The 19676-nt window shown below is 41.8% G+C and overlaps 2 protein-coding genes across 9 annotated transcripts; one reads left to right on the forward strand and one right to left on the reverse strand.

Annotated features, from left to right (window-relative positions):
• The first annotated feature begins 433 nt into the window (after positions 1–433).
• LOC133465434 (myosin heavy chain, fast skeletal muscle) lies at positions 434–12099 on the forward strand. Its single transcript, XM_061748253.1, has 40 exons — positions 434–481; positions 616–841; positions 977–1120; positions 1228–1384; positions 1474–1501; positions 1594–1702; positions 1934–2026; positions 2118–2181; positions 2267–2365; positions 2442–2545; positions 2652–2790; positions 2864–2982; positions 3067–3216; positions 3291–3461; positions 3550–3856; positions 3930–4003; positions 4105–4192; positions 4278–4395; positions 4487–4610; positions 4691–4827; positions 4916–5171; positions 5305–5547; positions 5658–5834; positions 5905–6050; positions 7000–7090; positions 7198–7587; positions 7686–7812; positions 7904–8022; positions 8111–8307; positions 8418–8601; positions 8681–8846; positions 8942–9066; positions 9198–9506; positions 9648–9851; positions 10004–10129; positions 10213–10383; positions 11152–11256; positions 11340–11435; positions 11513–11644; positions 11723–12099. The coding sequence occupies exons 2-40, from the start codon at positions 635–637 to the stop codon at positions 11741–11743; spliced, it is 5817 nt and encodes a 1938-aa protein (XP_061604237.1). The 5' UTR covers positions 434–481; positions 616–634; the 3' UTR covers positions 11744–12099.
• LOC133465438 (uncharacterized) lies at positions 12098–19666 on the reverse strand. Of its 8 annotated transcripts, none has more exons than XM_061748263.1 (14): positions 19327–19665; positions 18501–18638; positions 18271–18414; positions 18035–18194; positions 17151–17311; positions 16876–17037; positions 16439–16565; positions 15508–15674; positions 15264–15425; positions 14544–14634; positions 14317–14465; positions 13825–13998; positions 13183–13221; positions 12098–13095 (listed from the first exon to the last, which is right to left on the reverse strand). In XM_061748263.1, exons 2-14 carry the CDS (start codon positions 18600–18602, stop codon positions 12646–12648), a joined length of 2088 nt encoding a protein of 695 aa, XP_061604247.1. In that variant the 5' UTR covers positions 18603–18638; positions 19327–19665; the 3' UTR covers positions 12098–12645. The 8 variants fall into 8 exon arrangements, with proteins under 8 accessions (XP_061604247.1, XP_061604246.1, XP_061604243.1 ...); XM_061748262.1 differs by having other exon boundaries at positions 14544–14685; XM_061748259.1 differs by having other exon boundaries at positions 14317–14685; positions 19473–19666.
• Between the last annotated feature and the right edge of the window lie 10 nt (positions 19667–19676).

Genomic DNA, 19676 nt, shown 5'->3' on the forward strand with positions numbered 1-19676 from the left:
TTATTTATCTGAACATTTTTTTAGAGAAAGGACAAGATGTAATTCACTTATAAATGAATTACACATAATATAAAAACATGTAAGTAATTCATTTTCAACAATAATATAACACATGGTGTTATTTTTTTCCATTAAGCGTGGGCACAGGGGGGCAAACACAAGGCAGCCATAAAACTAGGCACAAGGCAACACAATCACGGTAAATGTCAATGTCACAGGATTAGCGACAACATGACAAGAATACATGACCAAACTGAGCAGGTCACACCTACCAAGCAGACAGTGGTCCTCTATAAAAGACAGTACCCTGGACTCTGACAATAACTGATAGGCTTCCAACACAGGTCAGTGAATAAATGGCATGGCATATTTTAAAAATAAATACACAAACCTTGACTCATCTGTGATGTACCCATCTATTCCTTATTTATAGGATCATAAAAACAGATCTGATTTTCATCTTCTGTTGGGACCTTAAGAGGTAAAATACAATTTCATGTAATTTAAAACATTTGGTAAGTGATTCATTCAGGTGATGAGCACACTGATGACGACTTCGAATGAGACAGAAATGGGAAATGGAGTAGTAATCATATGAATTGTGCCTTCTTGCAGTCTCCATTAAAGTGCCACCATGAGCACCGACGCGGAGATGGAGCAGTATGGCGTCGCAGCCATTTACCTGCGAAAGACAGAGAAGGAAAGGATTGAGGCTCAGACAACTCCCTTTGATGCCAAAACCGCCTACTTTGTGGCCGATACTAGTGAGATGTACCTCAAGGGTAAACTCATGAAAAGAGAAGGGGGCAAAGCCACTGTTGAAACCCTAGATGAAAAAAAGGTAAGCGTATCGAGGCTCCAAATTAAACCTACTTGACTACCTTTCACCACAAAATAACTCAATTATCATTGTGTTACAGCCAGTAGATCATTGTATTAACAAATTTACTCTCTACCCTATTTACTTGCCATTCAGACAGTCACTGTCAAAGAAGACGACATCCATCCAATGAACCCTCCCAAGTTCGATAAAATTGAGGACATGGCCATGATGACCCACCTCAATGAGCCTGCTGTGTTGTATAACCTCAAAGAGCGTTTTGCATCATGGATGATTTACGTGAGTCGATACCAGTGTACTGCTTTTGTACTCTGTCGAGTTGGAATTGAAGTAATGGGTTTGTCACAGGCATGGGGCTTTATGAGAGTAATACAATCTCTTTCCAGACCTACTCCGGCCTGTTCTGCGTTGTGGTGAACCCCTACAAGTGGCTTCCTGTGTACGATACCAAGGTTGTTGTGGCCTACAGAGGCAAGAAGAGGATTGAGGCTCCACCCCACATCTTTTCTATCTCTGACAATGCCTATCAGTTCATGCTCACTGGTAAGACCACAATAGACTTGTGCAAAATAATTTTCTCTATTAGCTCTGGTTTCAATGTAATGTATTTATTTTCCCTTTCAATCACACAGATCGTGAGAACCAGTCTGTTCTGATCACGTGAGTTTTACACATCTTAACAAAAAACCTGACAATTTCATAAAGTACAAAACACAACATAAGTATTCAATATCATTCTTGTGTTCCCAAAGTGGAGAATCCGGTGCAGGAAAGACTGTCAACACCAAGCGTGTCATCCAGTACTTTGCAACAATTGCAGTTGCTGGAGGCAAAAAGGCTGAGGGAAGTGGGAAGATCCAGGTAAAACTAGAATGGCAATCAGAAGAGCATAGACCCAATTCCAACTGTTGTTCACAGATATCCGCCTGCATATGACTGAATTTTGACATTTAAAATGTATGCATGATTAACAAAGAAATGTCCAGTGTTATCAAAAATACAAAAAAATCACAACAACAACAAAATACCGGTGGAGCTCAATTCGTAAGTCAACTAAAAATCTTTGGTGATAGCATACTTATACCCTTGTAGGGTTCCCTGGAAGATCAAATCATTGCAGCTAACCCTCTGCTGGAGGCCTACGGTAATGCCAAGACTGTGAGGAACGACAACTCCTCTCGTTTCGTAAGTTGTCAAATTATAAGGCTCAACCTTTTAACGCTCGCATATTGACTGTTAACAAGCCACACTGACGTGTTATTGGTAATACATTTAGGGTAAATTCATCAGAATCCACTTTAGCACGACTGGCAAGCTGGCCTCAGCTGATATTGAAACTTGTGAGTTTTCAGTTGACCACATGAATGACACAATAAACAAAATGTTGGCTCCATATGAATTTCTTTTTGTCTAACAAATGGTCAGATCTACTGGAGAAGTCCCGTGTCACCTTCCAGTTGTCTGCAGAGAGGAGCTACCATATCTTCTATCAGCTGATGACCGGACACAAGCCCGAGCTGCTGGGTATGTCATGTTAAATAAAACAAAAACTTAATTAAAATAGCAACGCTAATTTATGTTCCCTCAACTTTTATTACAGAGGCTCTTCTGATCACCACCAACCCATATGACTACCATATGATCAGTCAGGGTGAGATCACTGTCAAGAGCATCAATGATATCGAGGAGTTCATTGCAACTGATGTGAGTCAGTGATGATGATGAGCAAAAAAGCTACTCATAGCTAACAGTAACCTCATTACAAACTATATTTATGTGATAATTCTGTCATTTTTTCAAATAAATGCAGACTGCTGTTGACATCCTGGGTTTTACTGGTGAGGAAAAGATTAGCATCTTCAAGCTGACTGGTGCTGTGGTGCATCATGGCAACATGAAATTCAAGCAGAAGCAACGTGAGGAGCAGGCCGAACCTGATGGCACTGAGGGTAAGCACACTAATGTTGTCATGTCGCCACACACAGTACAAAAGCTTCAGAAGATTTTTATTGTTCTCATCAGAGGCTGATAAAATCGCTTACCTGATGGGTCTGAACTCAGCTGATATGTTGAAAGCGCTGTGCTACCCTAGAGTCAAAGTTGGGAATGAATTTGTGACCAAAGGTCAGACTGTCCCACAGGTAAATAACTTACTCAAAATATCAATGTTGCTTTTTTTTTTTTTTTTTAATGTGACATTTAAAACTACACGAAACTGCTTCTAGGTCAACAATTCTGTCTCAGCTCTTTGCAAGTCCGTCTATGAGAAAATGTTCTTATGGATGGTCATCCGTATCAATGAGATGTTGGACACAAAGCAGCCAAGACAGTTCTTCATCGGGGTGTTAGATATCGCTGGATTTGAGATCTTCGATGTGAGTCACCTGACATACTTTAGGTAAAAAATCTGCACACAAGATCACTCACTTAAATCATCTGTATACTGCAGTATAACAGTTTGGAGCAACTGTGCATCAACTTCACCAATGAGAAACTGCAACAGTTCTTCAACCACCACATGTTTGTCCTGGAGCAAGAGGAATACAAGAAAGAGGGTATTGATTGGGACTTCATTGATTTCGGTATGGACTTGGCTGCTTGCATTGAGCTTATTGAGAAGGTGAGACAAATGTGCTTGCAGGTATCTAAGAAAATGTGTGTGAATCTCAGAGTTCCTACGAAATGACTGATATAATTTCCCCCAATAGCCAATGGGCATCTTCTCCATCCTTGAAGAGGAGTGCATGTTCCCCAAGGCTACAGACACATCTTTCAAGAACAAGCTATATGATCAGCACCTTGGAAAGACCAAGGCCTTTGAGAAGCCAAAGCCTGCAAAGGGCAAGGCTGAGGCCCACTTCTCATTAGTTCACTATGCTGGTACTGTGGACTACAATATTACTGGCTGGTTGGACAAGAATAAGGACCCACTGAATGACTCAGTTGTCCAGCTCTACCAGAAGTCTTCAAACAAACTGCTGTGCATGTTGTACGCTACCCATGCTTCCGGTGAAGGTATGAAGCTCATACTGTTACTACTGGAAATGTTGTTTTGGTATGTATACAATTATAATCATTTGTAAAACAGAGACCGGTGGTGGTAAGAAGGGAGGTGGAAAGAAGAAGGGTGGTTCCTTCCAGACTGTCTCAGCTCTATTCAGGGTAATTGTTATATATATATATATATATATGAGAACAATTTACCTCATGAATTCATGTTCTGAAGTTGATGGTTGTTAGAATGACAATATTTCACCTCAAAGGAGAACCTGGGCAAGCTGATGACCAACTTGAGGAGCACTCATCCTCACTTTGTGCGTTGCCTGATTCCCAACGAATCAAAGACCCCAGGTTAGATGTTTTACAGATGAGCCATTTTCCTTAACCATAGCCAGTGAAAAGAAAGAGAGAATTGACTAAAATCTTTTGCATTCAGGTCTTATGGAGAACTTCTTGGTCATCCACCAGCTGAGGTGTAATGGTGTGCTGGAGGGCATCAGAATCTGCAGAAAGGGCTTCCCCAGCAGAATCCTCTATGGTGATTTCAAGCAGAGGTAACTGCAAAAATCTACATGTTGTTTTCAGCAGACCTACAGTATAATGGCGCAACACAAAAACAAATATTTTTTTCTCTTTCTCTTGCAGATACAAAGTATTAAATGCCAGTGTCATCCCTGAGGGTCAGTTCATTGACAACAAAAAGGCTGCAGAGAAACTCCTTGGCTCAATTGATGTGGATCACACTCAGTACAGATTTGGACACACTAAGGTGGGTCACCAGTACTACATGTTGTTTGGGCACTCTTGGGTGTAGATTGGCAAGTTACAACTATTATTGATACCACTCAGGTGTTCTTCAAAGCTGGTCTTCTGGGTACCCTGGAGGAGATGAGAGATGATAAACTGGCTGCATTGGTGACCTTGACTCAGGCTCTCTGCAGAGGATTCCTCATGAGGAAAGAGTTTGTAAAAATGATGGAGAGGAGGTAGAAATACTTTTCATTTTGAAAAAAAGACAAATGACTTAGACCAACACAGGAGTTAATTAATATTATTTCATGCTGTGCTACATAGAGACGCAATCTTCACCATCCAGTACAACATGCGCTCATTTATGAATGTGAAAAATTGGCCATGGATGCATCTGTACTTCAAGATCAAGCCTCTCCTGAAGAGTGCTGAGACTGAAAAAGAGCTGCAGCAGATGAAGGAGAATTATGGGAAGATGCAAGCTGACCTGGCTACTGCTCTGGCTAAAAAGAAAGAGCTGGAAGAGAAGATGGTTTCCCTGTTACAGGAGAAGAATGACCTGCAACTCCAAGTAGCATCTGTGAGTGATCACTGAGACATGTTTTCAGCTCAGTCAAACAGCTGTTATTTATCTCTCTCTTTTTTTGGACAGTTACATTTGTTTTAAATATTGTTTTTATTCCACAACAAACAATACTAATTTTTAACAACAGGAAAGTGAGAACCTCTCAGATGCAGAAGAAAGGTGTGAGGGGCTCATTAAGAGCAAGATCCAGCTTGAGGCCAAACTCAAAGAGACGACGGAGAGACTGGAAGATGAAGAAGAAATCAACGCTGAGCTTACGGCTAAGAAGCGGAAGCTGGAAGACGAATGCTCAGAGCTGAAGAAAGATATTGATGACTTGGAACTCACCTTGGCTAAAGTGGAGAAGGAGAAACATGCCACTGAAAATAAGGTAAACTTTGTTTGATTCTATTTTGATTCTCACTGAACAGAAACATTTTAAAAGTATGTATTCGATTAGGAAATGTGTTCACAGACATTAAAGTAATCACAATATTTCAGGTGAAAAACCTGACAGAGGAGATGGCATCGCAAGATGAGTCTCTTGCCAAGTTAACAAAGGAGAAGAAAGCCCTCCAAGAGGCCCACCAGCAAACACTGGATGATCTTCAGGCAGAGGAAGACAAAGTCAACACTCTGACCAAGGCCAAAACAAAGCTGGAACAGCAAGTCGATGATGTAAGAAAACCGTCCTGTTTACATTAAAGATCATAACTAATTCACATCCAAAAAAATTGTCATGTCACAGCTTGAGGGCTCCCTGGAGCAAGAAAAGAAGCTCCGCATGGACCTTGAGAGAGCCAAGAGGAAGCTGGAAGGTGATCTGAAACTGGCCCAAGAATCCATCATGGATCTGGAGAATGATAAACAACAATCAGAGGAAAAAATAAAAAAGTAAGTGAAAAAATATCGATACATACACACTGTATATACCACTCCTGCTGTAAAGCAAAGCAAATGTATTTATATAGCGCATTTCATACACAAGGTAACTCAATGTGCTTTACATGATTAAAAGCATTTAAAAACAAAGAAAAAAACAGCTTATAAACATTTAAAACAAAGAGAAATTTTTTTTATACAATTCTAAAAGCGTACAGTGCAAGAAATATCATTTAATAGTAGAAACGCTCTAAAAAGCGTGGGGGAAAAAAGAAGCGTTTTTAACCTGGACTTAAAAACATTCACTCTTGGGGCTGACATCATTTCTGTTGGCAACTTATTCCATTTGTCTGCAGCATAACAGCTAAATGCTGCTTCACCATGTTTGCTTTGGACTCTGCGCTCCACTATTTGACCTGAGTCAGTCGATCTCAGAGCACTACTGGGTTTATATCCCATTAGCATTTCATTCATCTATTCAGGACCTAAACCGTTTCGTGACCAGTAGCAGAACTTTAAATGTATTCTCAAACTGACTAGAAGCCAGTGTAAAGACTTTAGAATAGGAGTAATACGCGCTGACCACTTTGTTCTGGTGAGAACCCGAGCTGCAGCATTCTGAATGAGCTGCAGCTGTTTAATGCTCTTTTTAGGGAGTCCAGTACAGCAATCCTAACAGCAATCCTCTTTTCTTTATTGCCAAAAACAATTATCGCAGTTTTGTTGTGGTTTAATTGAAGAACGTTTTGGCTCATCCAGTTATGTATCTGTTTTAGACAGTGACACAACACTTCAATTGAACTGTAGTCATCTGGCAACACTGCTAGATATAACTGTCTCATCTGCATAGCTATGATAGTCAAAATGAAAGTTCTGAAGAATTTGACCCAAGGGTAGTATATGCAGGCTGAAAAGGAAACAGAAATATACTTTAGCATGTATTTTTCCTTTCTACTCAAAGGAAAGACTTTGAGACCAGCCAGCTCCTCAGCAAGATTGAGGATGAACAGTCTCTCGGTGCTCAGCTCCAGAAGAAGATCAAGGAACTCCAGGTAAATTGATCATCTTATTAAACTTGACATACAAAGATCTCATTGTGTACTGTACTCTACTGTAATACACTACTTTGTCAATATTGTCATATTATCATCAAACCTAGGCTCGTATTGAGGAGCTGGAGGAGGAGATTGAGGCTGAGAGGGCCGCTCGGGCCAAGGTGGAGAAGCAGAGAGCTGACCTCTCCAGGGAACTAGAGGAGATCAGTGAGAGGCTCGAGGAAGCCGGTGGAGCAACTGCCGCTCAGATTGAGATGAACAAGAAGCGCGAGGCTGAGTTCCAGAAGCTGCGTCGTGATCTCGAAGAGTCCACCCTGCAGCATGAGGCTACAGCAGCCGCTCTCCGCAAGAAGCAGGCTGACAGCGTTGCAGAGCTGGGCGAGCAGATCGACAACCTCCAGCGTGTCAAGCAGAAGCTGGAGAAGGAGAAGAGCGAGTACAAGATGGAGATTGATGACCTCTCCAGCAACATGGAGGCTGTTGCTAAAGCAAAGGTTTGTTTCAGTCTTTGCGAAAACTCCATTTTAGATCTAATCAAATTTAAGATTACCTGATTATTGCAAGAAGATTTGAAATGAATTACTCTTTGCAGGGCAACTTGGAGAAAATGTGCAGAACTCTTGAAGACCAATTAAGTGAAATTAAGTCCAAAAATGATGAGAACGTTCGGCAGCTGAATGACTTGAGTGCACAAAAGGCAAGACTGCAAACAGAGAATGGTGAGTCATCCACACATTCTCAATTTGTACATATTATATACTGTTTGTATTTGTATATATTCTTAAAATACACTACAAAACCATTGCTCAGGTGAGTTTGCTCGTCAGCTTGAGGAGAAGGAAGCCCTTATTTCCCAGCTAACCAGGGGTAAGCAGGCTTACACTCAGCAGATTGAAGAGCTGAAGAGACATATTGAAGAGGAAGTGAAGGTACAAGACCTGATATTTACAGTTATCCTTCCCAAGACCAGTATCCATTGTGTCTAGGCCAGTTTTACTTCTTGTTTTGAATGTGTAGGCCAAGAATGCCCTGGCCCATGCTGTTCAGTCTGCCCGCCACGACTGCGATCTACTCAGAGAGCAGTTTGAGGAGGAGCAGGAGGCTAAAGCTGAGCTGCAGAGAGGAATGTCCAAGGCCAACAGTGAGGTGGCACAGTGGAGATCCAAATATGAGACAGATGCTATCCAGCGCACTGAGGAGCTAGAGGATGCCAAGTAAGTATTTTAGATACCTCTCGACGCTATATTTATACTGTAAGTGTAGAGTAGTAGAGTAGTTCACTTTCTCCACATAAATGACAACAAAAGATTCTCACCCACGTCAGGAAGAAGCTTGCCCAGCGTCTCCAGGAGGCCGAGGAGTCCATTGAAGCTGTGAACTCCAAGTGCGCCTCTTTGGAGAAGACCAAGCAGAGGCTGCAGGGTGAGGTGGAGGACCTCATGATTGATGTGGAGAGAGCTAATTCTCTGGCAGCTAACCTTGACAAGAAGCAGAGGAACTTCGATAAGGTAAACTAACAACTCAAATTTAAACGATCCAAGTGAAACACATTGCCTTATTGCTAAGCCAAAAAAAAAAAAATTCTAGGTCCTGGCAGAATGGAAGCAGAAGTATGAGGAAGGTCAGGCAGAGTTGGAAGGATCCCAAAAGGAGGCTCGTTCTCTGAGCACTGAACTGTTCAAGATGAAGAACTCGTATGAGGAGGCTCTGGATCAGCTGGAAACCATGAAGCGGGAGAACAAGAACCTGCAGCGTGAGTCAATTTGCAGTCTACATTTTGACCAAATGATCAGTTCGTGTTTTGAAAAGTGATTCAAAAAATATTTGTTCTCATTTTTTTACCTGTAGAGGAGATCTCAGATCTAACTGAACAGATTGGGGAGACCGGAAAAAGCATCCACGAGCTGGAAAAATCTAAAAAGGCAGTAGAAAGTGAAAAGGCTGAGATTCAGACCGCTCTCGAGGAGGCAGAGGTATCACATTATAGTAGCATTAAGTCAAATCAATGTGGTACTCTGTGTGAAATTTACATTTGTGTTGCTGATATGACAAAACTGTCACCTTCTGTATTCAGTCTTACTGAGGTAACGTTTCTTGCACTAAGGGCACACTGGAGCACGAAGAGTCCAAGATTCTCCGTGTGCAGCTCGAGCTCAACCAGATCAAGGGTGAGGTTGACAGGAAGCTGGCCGAGAAGGACGAGGAGATGGAGCAGATCAAGAGGAACAGCCAGAGAGTGATTGACTCCATGCAGAGCACTCTTGATGCGGAGGTCAGAAGCAGGAATGATGCCCTGAGAATCAAGAAGAAGATGGAGGGAGACCTGAATGAGATGGAGATTCAGCTGAGCCACGCCAACAGACAGGCTGCTGAAGCCCAGAAACAACTGAGGAATGTCCAGGGACAACTCAAGGTGAGCTTCTCATCATTGCATCAGAAATGCTAATGAGAAATGCTTTGATCATGTATATTCTATTTTTCTATCACAAAAATTACGTTTACTGAAATAATAATGTACATAAATAAAATTGACTTCATTCGACTTGACTGTCAGGATGCCCAACTGCACCTTGACGACGCTGTCAGAGGACAGGAAGACATGAAGGAGCAGGTAGCCATGGTGGAGCGCAGGAACGGCCTGATGCTGGCTGAAATCGAGGAGCTGAGAGCCGCTCTGGAACAGACGGAGAGAGGACGCAAAGTGGCCGAGCAGGAGCTGGTTGATGCTAGCGAGCGTGTCGGACTGCTTCACTCACAGGTTTGGTTTTCTTTAGTTGACATAATGCGACAAACATGAACATATATATTTATTTACCTATTGCTGGTGGGTCTGGAACTTATCCCCTGCAATAAATGAGGGTTCACTGTACTGTAAATATGTCTAAAAAATAACTTCCCCTAAATATTCAGAACACCAGTCTGCTGAACACCAAGAAGAAGCTGGAGTCTGACCTTGTCCAAATCCAGAGTGAAGTTGATGATGCTGTTCAGGAATCAAGAAATGCTGAGGAGAAGGCCAAAAAGGCTATCACTGATGTGAGTCTACTCCCAAACCCAGAGACGTTACAAGGCTTCAGAATAGAGTGTGAATGACTCCCATTAACATTTAATCACTTCAGGCTGCCATGATGGCTGAGGAGCTGAAGAAGGAGCAGGACACCAGTGCTCACCTGGAGAGGATGAAGAAGAACCTGGAGATCACTGTGAAGGACCTGCAGCACCGTCTGGATGAGGCTGAAAACCTCGCCATGAAGGGTGGCAAGAAGCAACTTCAGAAACTGGAGGCTCGGGTATGACCTGTATCCTGCATGCATCTAGCTCTTGGGTCTAGGGTACGAACTGCACGTACATGAGCTACACAAGAGTATTAATCTGTTTTTACTGTTTAATCAAGTCGGGTTCATTTGTATTCCCCTTAATCACTAAAGAGTCACAAAACACTTTGTGGGCCCACAGTTCACGGGAGGAGAAGAGCGAAGAAGCAGCAATAAAAACAGGATAAAATCCCAATGCCAGGGGGTTAAGCAGGGTGAGAGACTAGTTGCATACTAGGTGTGGTTTAACCAAATACGAGGGTAGGAAAAATCCTCAAGTTGAGATCTAAACATTTTCAGATGTAGCTACTCTAATTTCCACAGGTAGGGTATTTCAGAGTACTGTATCCCGAATAGAGAATGCTCTAGAACCTGCTGACTTCTTTTTAGCTGTCACAGTCAACAGAAAGACCAGCATATTGTGAGCATAAGGCTTGGTATAGAATATAAGGTACCAATAGGTCAGCAAGCTTGGAAGGCACTAAGCCATGTAATATTTTATGAGTAAGTAACAAAACGTTGAAATCACATCTCAGGTGCACCAGGAGCCAGTGCAAGTTGGCCAGTATAAAATCATCAAACTTGCTAGTCTTCTTGCAGCAAGCATTTTTTAATAACTGCAGACTTTTAATACAAGTTATAGGAAGCCCAGAAGGCAGCATATGTTACTGTAGTCAGCGGCTATGCAACCTATCCTATTATTTCTCTTAAGGTTAAAAAATGCAATTTGTGTTCATTTTTCAGGTCCGTGAGCTTGAAACTGAAGTCGAGGCCGAGCAGAGACGTGGAACTGATGCGGTTAAAGGTGTCCGCAAATATGAGAGGAGAGTGAAGGAGTTGACCTACCAGGTATGTTCCATTTCACTACAAACACTCACAGCTCTCCTTTTTGAAATCAGCGCGGAGACAAATTCACACTTTTACCAATGCAGACTGAAGAGGACAAGAAGAATGGAACCAGGCTTCAGGATCTGGTGGATAAACTGCAGCTCAAAGTCAAGGCTTACAAAAGACAATCTGAGGAGGCTGTAAGTCCAAGACATAGTAATCTGACATATATGACATTGATTCACCAAATGTAAACAACTTTCATTTTCTTTCACAGGAGGAGCAAGCCAACACTCACATGTCCAGGCTCAGGAAGGTCCAACATGAGCTGGAGGAGGCTCAGGAGCGTGCTGACATTGCTGAGTCCCAGGTCAACAAGCTGAGGGCCAAGAGCCGTGATACTGGAAAGGTAACGCGTTGATTTCGAGCATCAGACACGTACAGTCTCTCAAGGAGGATTTATAATCTTCACACTCTTCTTTTTCAGGGAAGTGACTCTACCGAATAAGGTTCAACGGAATCGTTGGAGGGATCCATACAATATGGAGCCTGTTATGTGTAAATTAAATTAAACGAATAAATGTAAAAAAAAAAAAAAAAAAAAAGTTTTGTCGTTTACTAAATCAAAAGTGTGTCATACCACAATGTTTGAAAATGCTCATGCTGAGGAATCACCACACAAGTTAAAATGCATTTTTTGTGTAACTAAATACATTACAAATACATTCATTAGATCAAATTCTGTTCCCCCAGAACACAAACTTACGAAAATATAATGTATTGCCTAAACATCAATTAACATGAATTAATAATAGACATTCATTTAATACAGCAAAAAATAAATTGCGATTGTCCACAAGTGTACATTTCTAGTAGTTTATTTATAGTTGACTGTCAACCGTATGGTAGGTTAATACAAAAAAATTGATGATGCAGAGGAGTGGAAAGTGCAGTATTTTTTTTCCAGGTAAAAGTATATTGTTAGTACTAAATGATGAGAAAAGAAGTGATTGTAATTAGGATGAGTTGATGTAAGTACAACACAGTGGGCAGCACATCGAAGGAGTGGTTATCACATCTGCCTCACAGCTGAGAGGTTCTGGGTTCGAATCTCAGGCGCTCCTGTGTGGAGCTTGCATGCCCCTATGGCTTTATCACACATTCAAAAAAAAAAAAAATACACGTTAGGTTCGTTAAAAACACAATTGTCCACAGGTGTGAGCGAATGTGAGTTCTTGTTTGTCTCTACGTGCCCTGCGACTATCTGGCGACCAGTGCAGGATGTACGAGGCCTAAGGTCAGCTGGGATAGGCTCCTGCTCACCCAATGAGGAGCTATAGAAAATGGATGGATAAAACACAAAGTAATTACTATAATCCAACAAATTATTTTCCTCAGATTACATACCGCCTAGTGTTTATTACCACCATCCTTCCTATCTTTCGTCGCACCCCTTTTTCCATTTCCCCTCCCTTTAACTGGGTCCCCTTTATGTTTCTGCCCCCCTTGAGTCGCTCGCATTTGCAGGTGCGCAGTGTGAACCTTCTCGATCAGAGAAAAGCAGTCTTCCTGCGGGTTGATCGGACTGGCCGCAGAAGCCCCCTGTTCTGGAGGGCCAAAATTAACCGGATGCGCCTTCCTGGCCGCTTTGGGCTGGGGCGACGACGGCCTGGAGCGGGGTTTCCTGGGGCTGGCGCAGCTCGGAGACTTGCCGTCTTCCTTGAGGATGAGGTTCAGGTTCAAGGTTACGGGTCTCCCGGGCCTTGAGCTCAGAGGGATCATGAGATTTTCTCCCGGAGCGCCAAGAGTGAGGAAGACCTCTGGGAACGTGCAGGGCTGGTTGAAATTCTTATGTCCCTTCAGCAGGTGATGAAAGAAAAGAAAAAACAATGAAGGTGGTGATTAAAGTGATTTAAAAATATATATTTCATATCAAGATGCGCTTACCATCTGTGGTGTGAAGCTCATTGACACCTTTACAGTCACCTGAAAAGAGACAATATATTGTCATTGTCTACACTAATGAAATCCAATACAAAAAAATGTCCAGTCATGCAGACACAGACTAAGAAGAATAGTAGTTCTTATTCTACTACTACTGTAAGTGACACAGTATGATGCTGTTATATTAGTCATTTTTCATAGAGGAAAAGAATATATGCCTGTGACTAATGGTATATTGACTGGCTACATGTGTTGGGTTTGCGTTCAAATATACATTGCTTGAAGGCGTCTAAAACTGCGACTATCGATGTTAAGTGTCAGCATGTCAATAGCGTTTTCCATTGTTAGGTAGCATTAAGCTAAGTGGACTTTTCCTGAGGCAAAGCTTTGTGGTTGTTTAAAATGCACAACATGTACCGTAATTGTCTTTGCTTTATGCTTAGTTTGACACTTGACAATAAACTTCAACCGGGAGTGGCATTAAACAGCTTGAAGCCTATTTCTTTTGGGAGGAATTGTTCACCATTTGCCCAGCTTCATGTGAAGTGAGTTCACTGCTATCATACAGCGCTTGTAGTCATATCTCAAGGCGACACCCAAAGTTTTTGTGAGTGGTCTATGTTGTTGATAATGATTGTGGCTTACCTGAGCTGCGGAATCAAGGGACCTCTGGTGTTCTGTCTCGCAGTTGAAGGATGCAGATTTTGGCAGGCTGCAGCCCGATGGTGCCGTCGCCATTTGGGCCTGAGAAGCAGGTGCTTTAAGCCTTTGTCTTCCAGATGGTGTGCGTTCAGCCACACTGACTTGCGGTGAACTAATCTGGCAGAAGAGGAGAACCATGGACGCTTATAAGTACAATTAATTAGGTACTTGTCTAGCATGGATAAGTAGGACAAATTAAATACCAACATTTATAGAAGACATGAAAAGTATGTACTGTAGCTCCAAATTTGGTCTTTTCTATCAAAAAAAGTTAGTTTACAATATGTAGAAAGGAGATGCATTCTTTTCCACTGGACAGTGATGATTATGCTGTGCATTACATGCCAACACTTTAATGCAGAGATTCTCAAAGTGTGTTACGGTTTGCGTTCTTATAATTTTAAATTTTCATTTTCATTCTGATTTAATACATACCGGAATTGCAGCTTTTGCATGACTCCCGTTGCGTTTTCCCTCCGTCGTCCTGCTGATCCCCGGTAAGGATGGCAGAGCGACCCTCTGGTCGTCCAGCCTGCGGCCCTGAGTGCAGGCCACCATGCGGAAGAGCTCGTCCGCTTCCGGACCTGCACCAAAGACTCCCATCTTAGAGAAAGACCACATACTTGATGACCCCCGTGTGGCCGTGTGGTTTGTTTTGCTACCCGCGGGAGCTTCATTTGGGCTGCGCGTGGGGGTCGTGGGCGTGCTTCTGCTTTGCTGCAAAGTGCAGCGCTGCTCCTCCATGCGTCCTCTCTGAGTGTGAGTCATCATTTTTAGGAATTGCTGCTGCTCAGCTGGAGAGATCTTGGACAAAAAGCCGAACAACAACGTGGAAATTGCTACACCGCCATGCTGCGATAAATTCCATGCATCCGTCCATTTTCTATACTGCTTGTCGTCGTTAGGGCTGCGGCCGGTGAGCTTGAGCCGATCCCAGCTGTAAACACTGGGCTGGTCGCCAGCAAATCGCAGAGCACATACAGCGGTGCCCTGATTCACGAGTTGAATTCATTCTGTGACCACGCTCGCAACTCAAAGCGCTCTAATCATCTTTCCCCATTGAAATGAATGGAAATTCCATTCCTGTGTGCACCTTAGCCACCAGGGGCAGTACAACACAGACATACAGACTAAGTGACTCAGTAAACTGCAGTAACATTTGTTGGTTTTTGCAGAGGATAAAGAATATATGCGAGTATTATTGTAGTGTCTGTCTAGATATGTTGCTGCACTTTTGTGCTTAAATATCCGTTGCGTAAAGGTTTATAACTGCTGCAACATCGATGCTAGTTTCATTATCCCATATATGGCATTTTGGATTGTGTGTCAGGATTAAGATAGCGGTCTCTCTGTCTCTCTCTCTCTCTCTCTCTGAGCCTCACCTGCTGTTGAGAGTTACTTCTGTCTCGGTTTAGGGAGCCGGACCTCCTTGGAGTTTTTTCAGATGACTCTGAAGCGGGCGAGACTTTGCGCCGGGGGGCCGGGGTGCCCAAATTCTGGAGGACATGAGGCGCAGCGCATCTCTGATCATCAAACCTGGAGCCCTGTTGTTGGAAAACTGCATTGATGGATATTGAAAAGCGTTTTAAGGTCACCTGCTTTAGTTTAGCCGAGGTGTCAACCAACCTGGACTTTGGAGATCATGTAACACAGATAGCTTGCGTCTGCATTGGAAGGTTGGGATGCGCCTCCATTTTGGATCCCCGGCAAAGATGGAAGTGACACTCGCTGGTCATCGAGACGTTTGCCTTGTGAGTTGGCCAGCATGTTGAAGAACTTGTCAGAATCTGGGCCTGCCCCGTACACAACGAGACATATTAGATGTTATGACTATCAATAAATGACCTTGAATTTCCTCAGAAGTTGCAAGTGAGCACTTAAGATTTTCTCTGAGCCAAAATGCCCAAAACTCCCACTAAATGTCAGCGGTTGAACTTCAGTTCAGGAACCAAGTATTTTTTCCAAGTATGCTTTTAAATTGTTTTTGTAATGCCACCACCAAAGGCTACCGGAGAGGGAAACAAAGGAAAATGGAAAAGACAAAATTGATGAATGACAGATTGACAGGTACAGGTGGAGAGATGGACAGGTAGCTAGAAATTGAGAAATGGAGAGATCAATAGAGAGATAGTGAGTGATTGTTATATTGCTAGCGCGGTAGCGATAGATAGCAATAAAGATATAGGGAGAAAGAGATAGCGACACTGCCAGAGAGAGAGAGCGTTATTTTGATGGAGAGAGAGAGATATATAAATAGAGAACTTGGGAGAGAAATAGATCGAGATATCATAGCGTACATGAAGAGAGATAAAGATGGCTAGAGATAAAGATGGATATAGGTAGATATAGCGAGAGAGCGAGGTGGAGAGTAGTGATACGAACGAATCAGTGCTAGATCCAGTTGATTCGTGAGTGTGGCAAAAACAAAATATCCCAGTTTAACAGAATAACAAAGTACGACAAGACGCTGGACTGTCCCTGCGATTAAAGGTGTTGGCTCTCTCTGCATTCCCACAATTAAAGACATTGAAATATAAGAGATGAGAGAGCCTCTAACCTGCGGGCTCGTGTTGGGGAGTAGCCCGGGGGCTAACGTTTAGGACACATCGCTGCTCTTCCATGCGCCCTCGCTGCGCGTGAGACATTAAGGTGAGCAATTGCTTCTGCTCAGTTGGATTCAACACCTGCATGGTAGAGAATGTGCGGTGGGAATTTAGTAACCAAATACTTTGTTCCAGTTCGTAAGTAGATTTTCTTTTCAGTATCTGTACTTTTAAGTCTGATGACTTTCTACTTTTACTCCTTACATTTGAAAACACTCTCTTTGCTTTCTACTCCTCACTTTGTCAAAATACGCTTGTTACTTTTTTAACAATACTAAAACAACAGTATATGTAAATCTACTGAAGTACAGCGTGAGTACTTTTGCCACCGCTGATGATTTTGTGTTATTAAACGCATACTATCAATTCACAATTTTGCTCGTTATGCTACCTTTTTTGGGGATGTCTTAGCTTGGCTCTTGGGGCTTTCTATGTCTGAACCGGGGCTGAAGGAGGCCGAGCGTGGCATGCCGGAAGCGTCGTCATCCTCCCGTGCCGGCTCCGCACGCTGGATTTGAGGTAGGGAGCACCTTTGGTCTTCCATTCTGCTCCCCTGAACATGGATCATGCTATTATTTCATATTTAATACTTAGAGCTTAGAGTTATAAAGAAAATACCGCCTTCTGGATTTGGGGTTTCTATCCACTGATATATGATCAAATAACCTGGACTTTGGAGACCATGTAGCACAAGTAGCTTGAATCTACGCCGATCGATGGCTCCGGCTCCTTTTTGTCTAATCCGGGTAACGACGGCAGAGACACTCGTTGGTCGTCCAGCCGTCGGCTCTGAGTGTTGGCCAACAAGTTGAAGAATGCGTCAGAATCTGGGGAAAGTGGGGGGGGGGGGGGGACACGTCATCTGTCGGAAAGCAAACTAAACATGCTTCGAGAGTAGCGTTGAATATATTATATATTATTCTCAAACATTTAACAAAATTCTAAATGAATATTAATTACAATTGTAAGGAAAAATAATGATTACAAATTTTAAAATATATATATTAAGAAAATATATAGACTGGATACAAAAATTTAAACATACAGTAATACTATTCTCAAACATTTAACAACATTCAAAATGAATATTAATTACAATTAAAAGGAATAATAATGATTAAACATTTTAAAATATATATATAAAAAAAATATAGACTGGATAAAAAAATAAAGAATATACAGTATACTTATAAATTATATTATATATGAACATTACAAAATAGGAATTCAAATCACAGTTAAAATAAGGATTTAAAAAGAAAAGCACATAAAATTGTTTAAATATGTAAATTGATCATACAAAGTTATTACATAATAGAACACATTTAAATAATTATTAATGCATTATTAATGAATTAAATAAGTATAAATATGTAATTTTTTGATCATTGAAAATGAATAATAATCATATGTAAATATTTATTTAACCAGGAATTATACATACACGAGATCAAATTATGTATAATTAATATTAAATAGATAATAAATAAATGAATAATTGATAACAAAACAATGAAAGACTTTGTAGGATAGTAAATATAGCCATTCACCTTTGTTGGATGTATCAGTAAGGGGCTTCCTGTCAGAGAGTCTCGGGGTGCAGGGGGCACTCTGGCAAGGATCCAAGGAGCAGCACTGGTCCTCCATGCGCCCACGCTGGCCGCGATGGACGAGATTCATCAACTTCTGATGTTCCTCGCCCGAATGCGCCTGTCGGGGGCCAAAACATTGCAATTAATACTCGGTCTCATTAGACCTGGTCAAACATGCCAGGTAGCCCGTTGACCTTGATGGAATTGACGTGGGCTCGCTCAATGGGGATCTGCAGCTGGTTGCCCGGCAACAAGAGCAGCCTTCTGTTCATATTCGGAGTGCTCTGGGTCACTGAAATCTGAGGGGCCGAGCCGTGATGTTGAAAACCTCTCATCTCCTGAGAAGAACACAAATTATTATTATTTTTTTTTAAAAGCTCTAGAGAAATGCTGACATCACACAAAAACGTATGTTTTCAAGTACCTGATACTTTGCTGCTGCCATTAACACCTGCTGCTCAGCAAAGGGTGGCTGTTGCGTGTAAGTAGAGGCATCTTCCATTCGCCCTCGCTGTGATGAACTCATGATGTCCAGTGCCTACTCCGATCTTCCTATGGAATTCTGAAGAAAAAACATCACACATCGTATCTTCTCCTTGTGCATTTCTACAGTAGAACCACATCAATTACATTAAAAATGTAGTGTTATCAAATATTTTGTACGTTGTTTGTATTTGTTTTAGAAGATAGTGCGGGTGTACCTAATAAAGTGGCCTGTGGGTATCTTGCAAATATCCACCCATGACCTTACAACTCAATAAATTAGAATAGCAATGAAACCCCCAATTAAAATGTTATACAAGAAACAATCCCAATGAATTTTAATATAGAAATTAAGTAGGAATTGTTCTTCTTTAAAGTATTTTCCAATGTGTTAAATAAATCTGTGTTTATAGAATTGAACTACTAAATTAAATGAACTTTTCTACCATATTCTAATACATTAAAATACACCTGCATGTTAATAAGGGACAAAATATTAGAAACAGCAGTGCAGCTTTAATCCTCTGCGAAGTACAACCACAAAAAGAAATCTATTGTAAAATCAATACCTCTGATAGTGTCAATAAAAAATAAGCATGATTAATAAAACTAACCAGGTTCAACTGAATCCCCTTGGATTGTGCAGGCGTAGCTCATAAAGTGTTATTTGGGTGCCTATGCCTAAAAAAATAAGCTTCTACTGCAAATACTAGACTGTATTAAACTATTATGGCATTATTATTTCTAAGAATGAAAGTTTTGCTCACCATCGCAGTAAAACTACATCAAAAGTTTGTCGATGACGAATGGAATCCTTCTTCAACGGTCGTATACGCCGACATCCGTAGCGCCGTCCAAGTGATCGTAGGAAATGCTTTTAAATAGAGTTAAGTGCCGAGTATTAACCCCTCACCATTAGGACAGCGTCCTGTGGCCTGTTCTTAATATTGTCATCTGTAATCCTAGATGAAAACATAATCCTCGGCACGGAGAGATGATGTCTTTCCCACCCCCCTCGTTGGTCGGTAGGTGTACGCTTCCCCCTCACTTGCAATTAAGAAGTCTCCGCCTGGTCAACACATTTCACCAAAGGGGCGATCTAATGACGAAAAGAGCC

This window comes from Phyllopteryx taeniolatus, chromosome 16, assembly GCF_024500385.1.
Source record: "Phyllopteryx taeniolatus isolate TA_2022b chromosome 16, UOR_Ptae_1.2, whole genome shotgun sequence".
Lineage (NCBI taxonomy): Eukaryota > Metazoa > Chordata > Actinopteri > Syngnathiformes > Syngnathidae > Phyllopteryx > Phyllopteryx taeniolatus.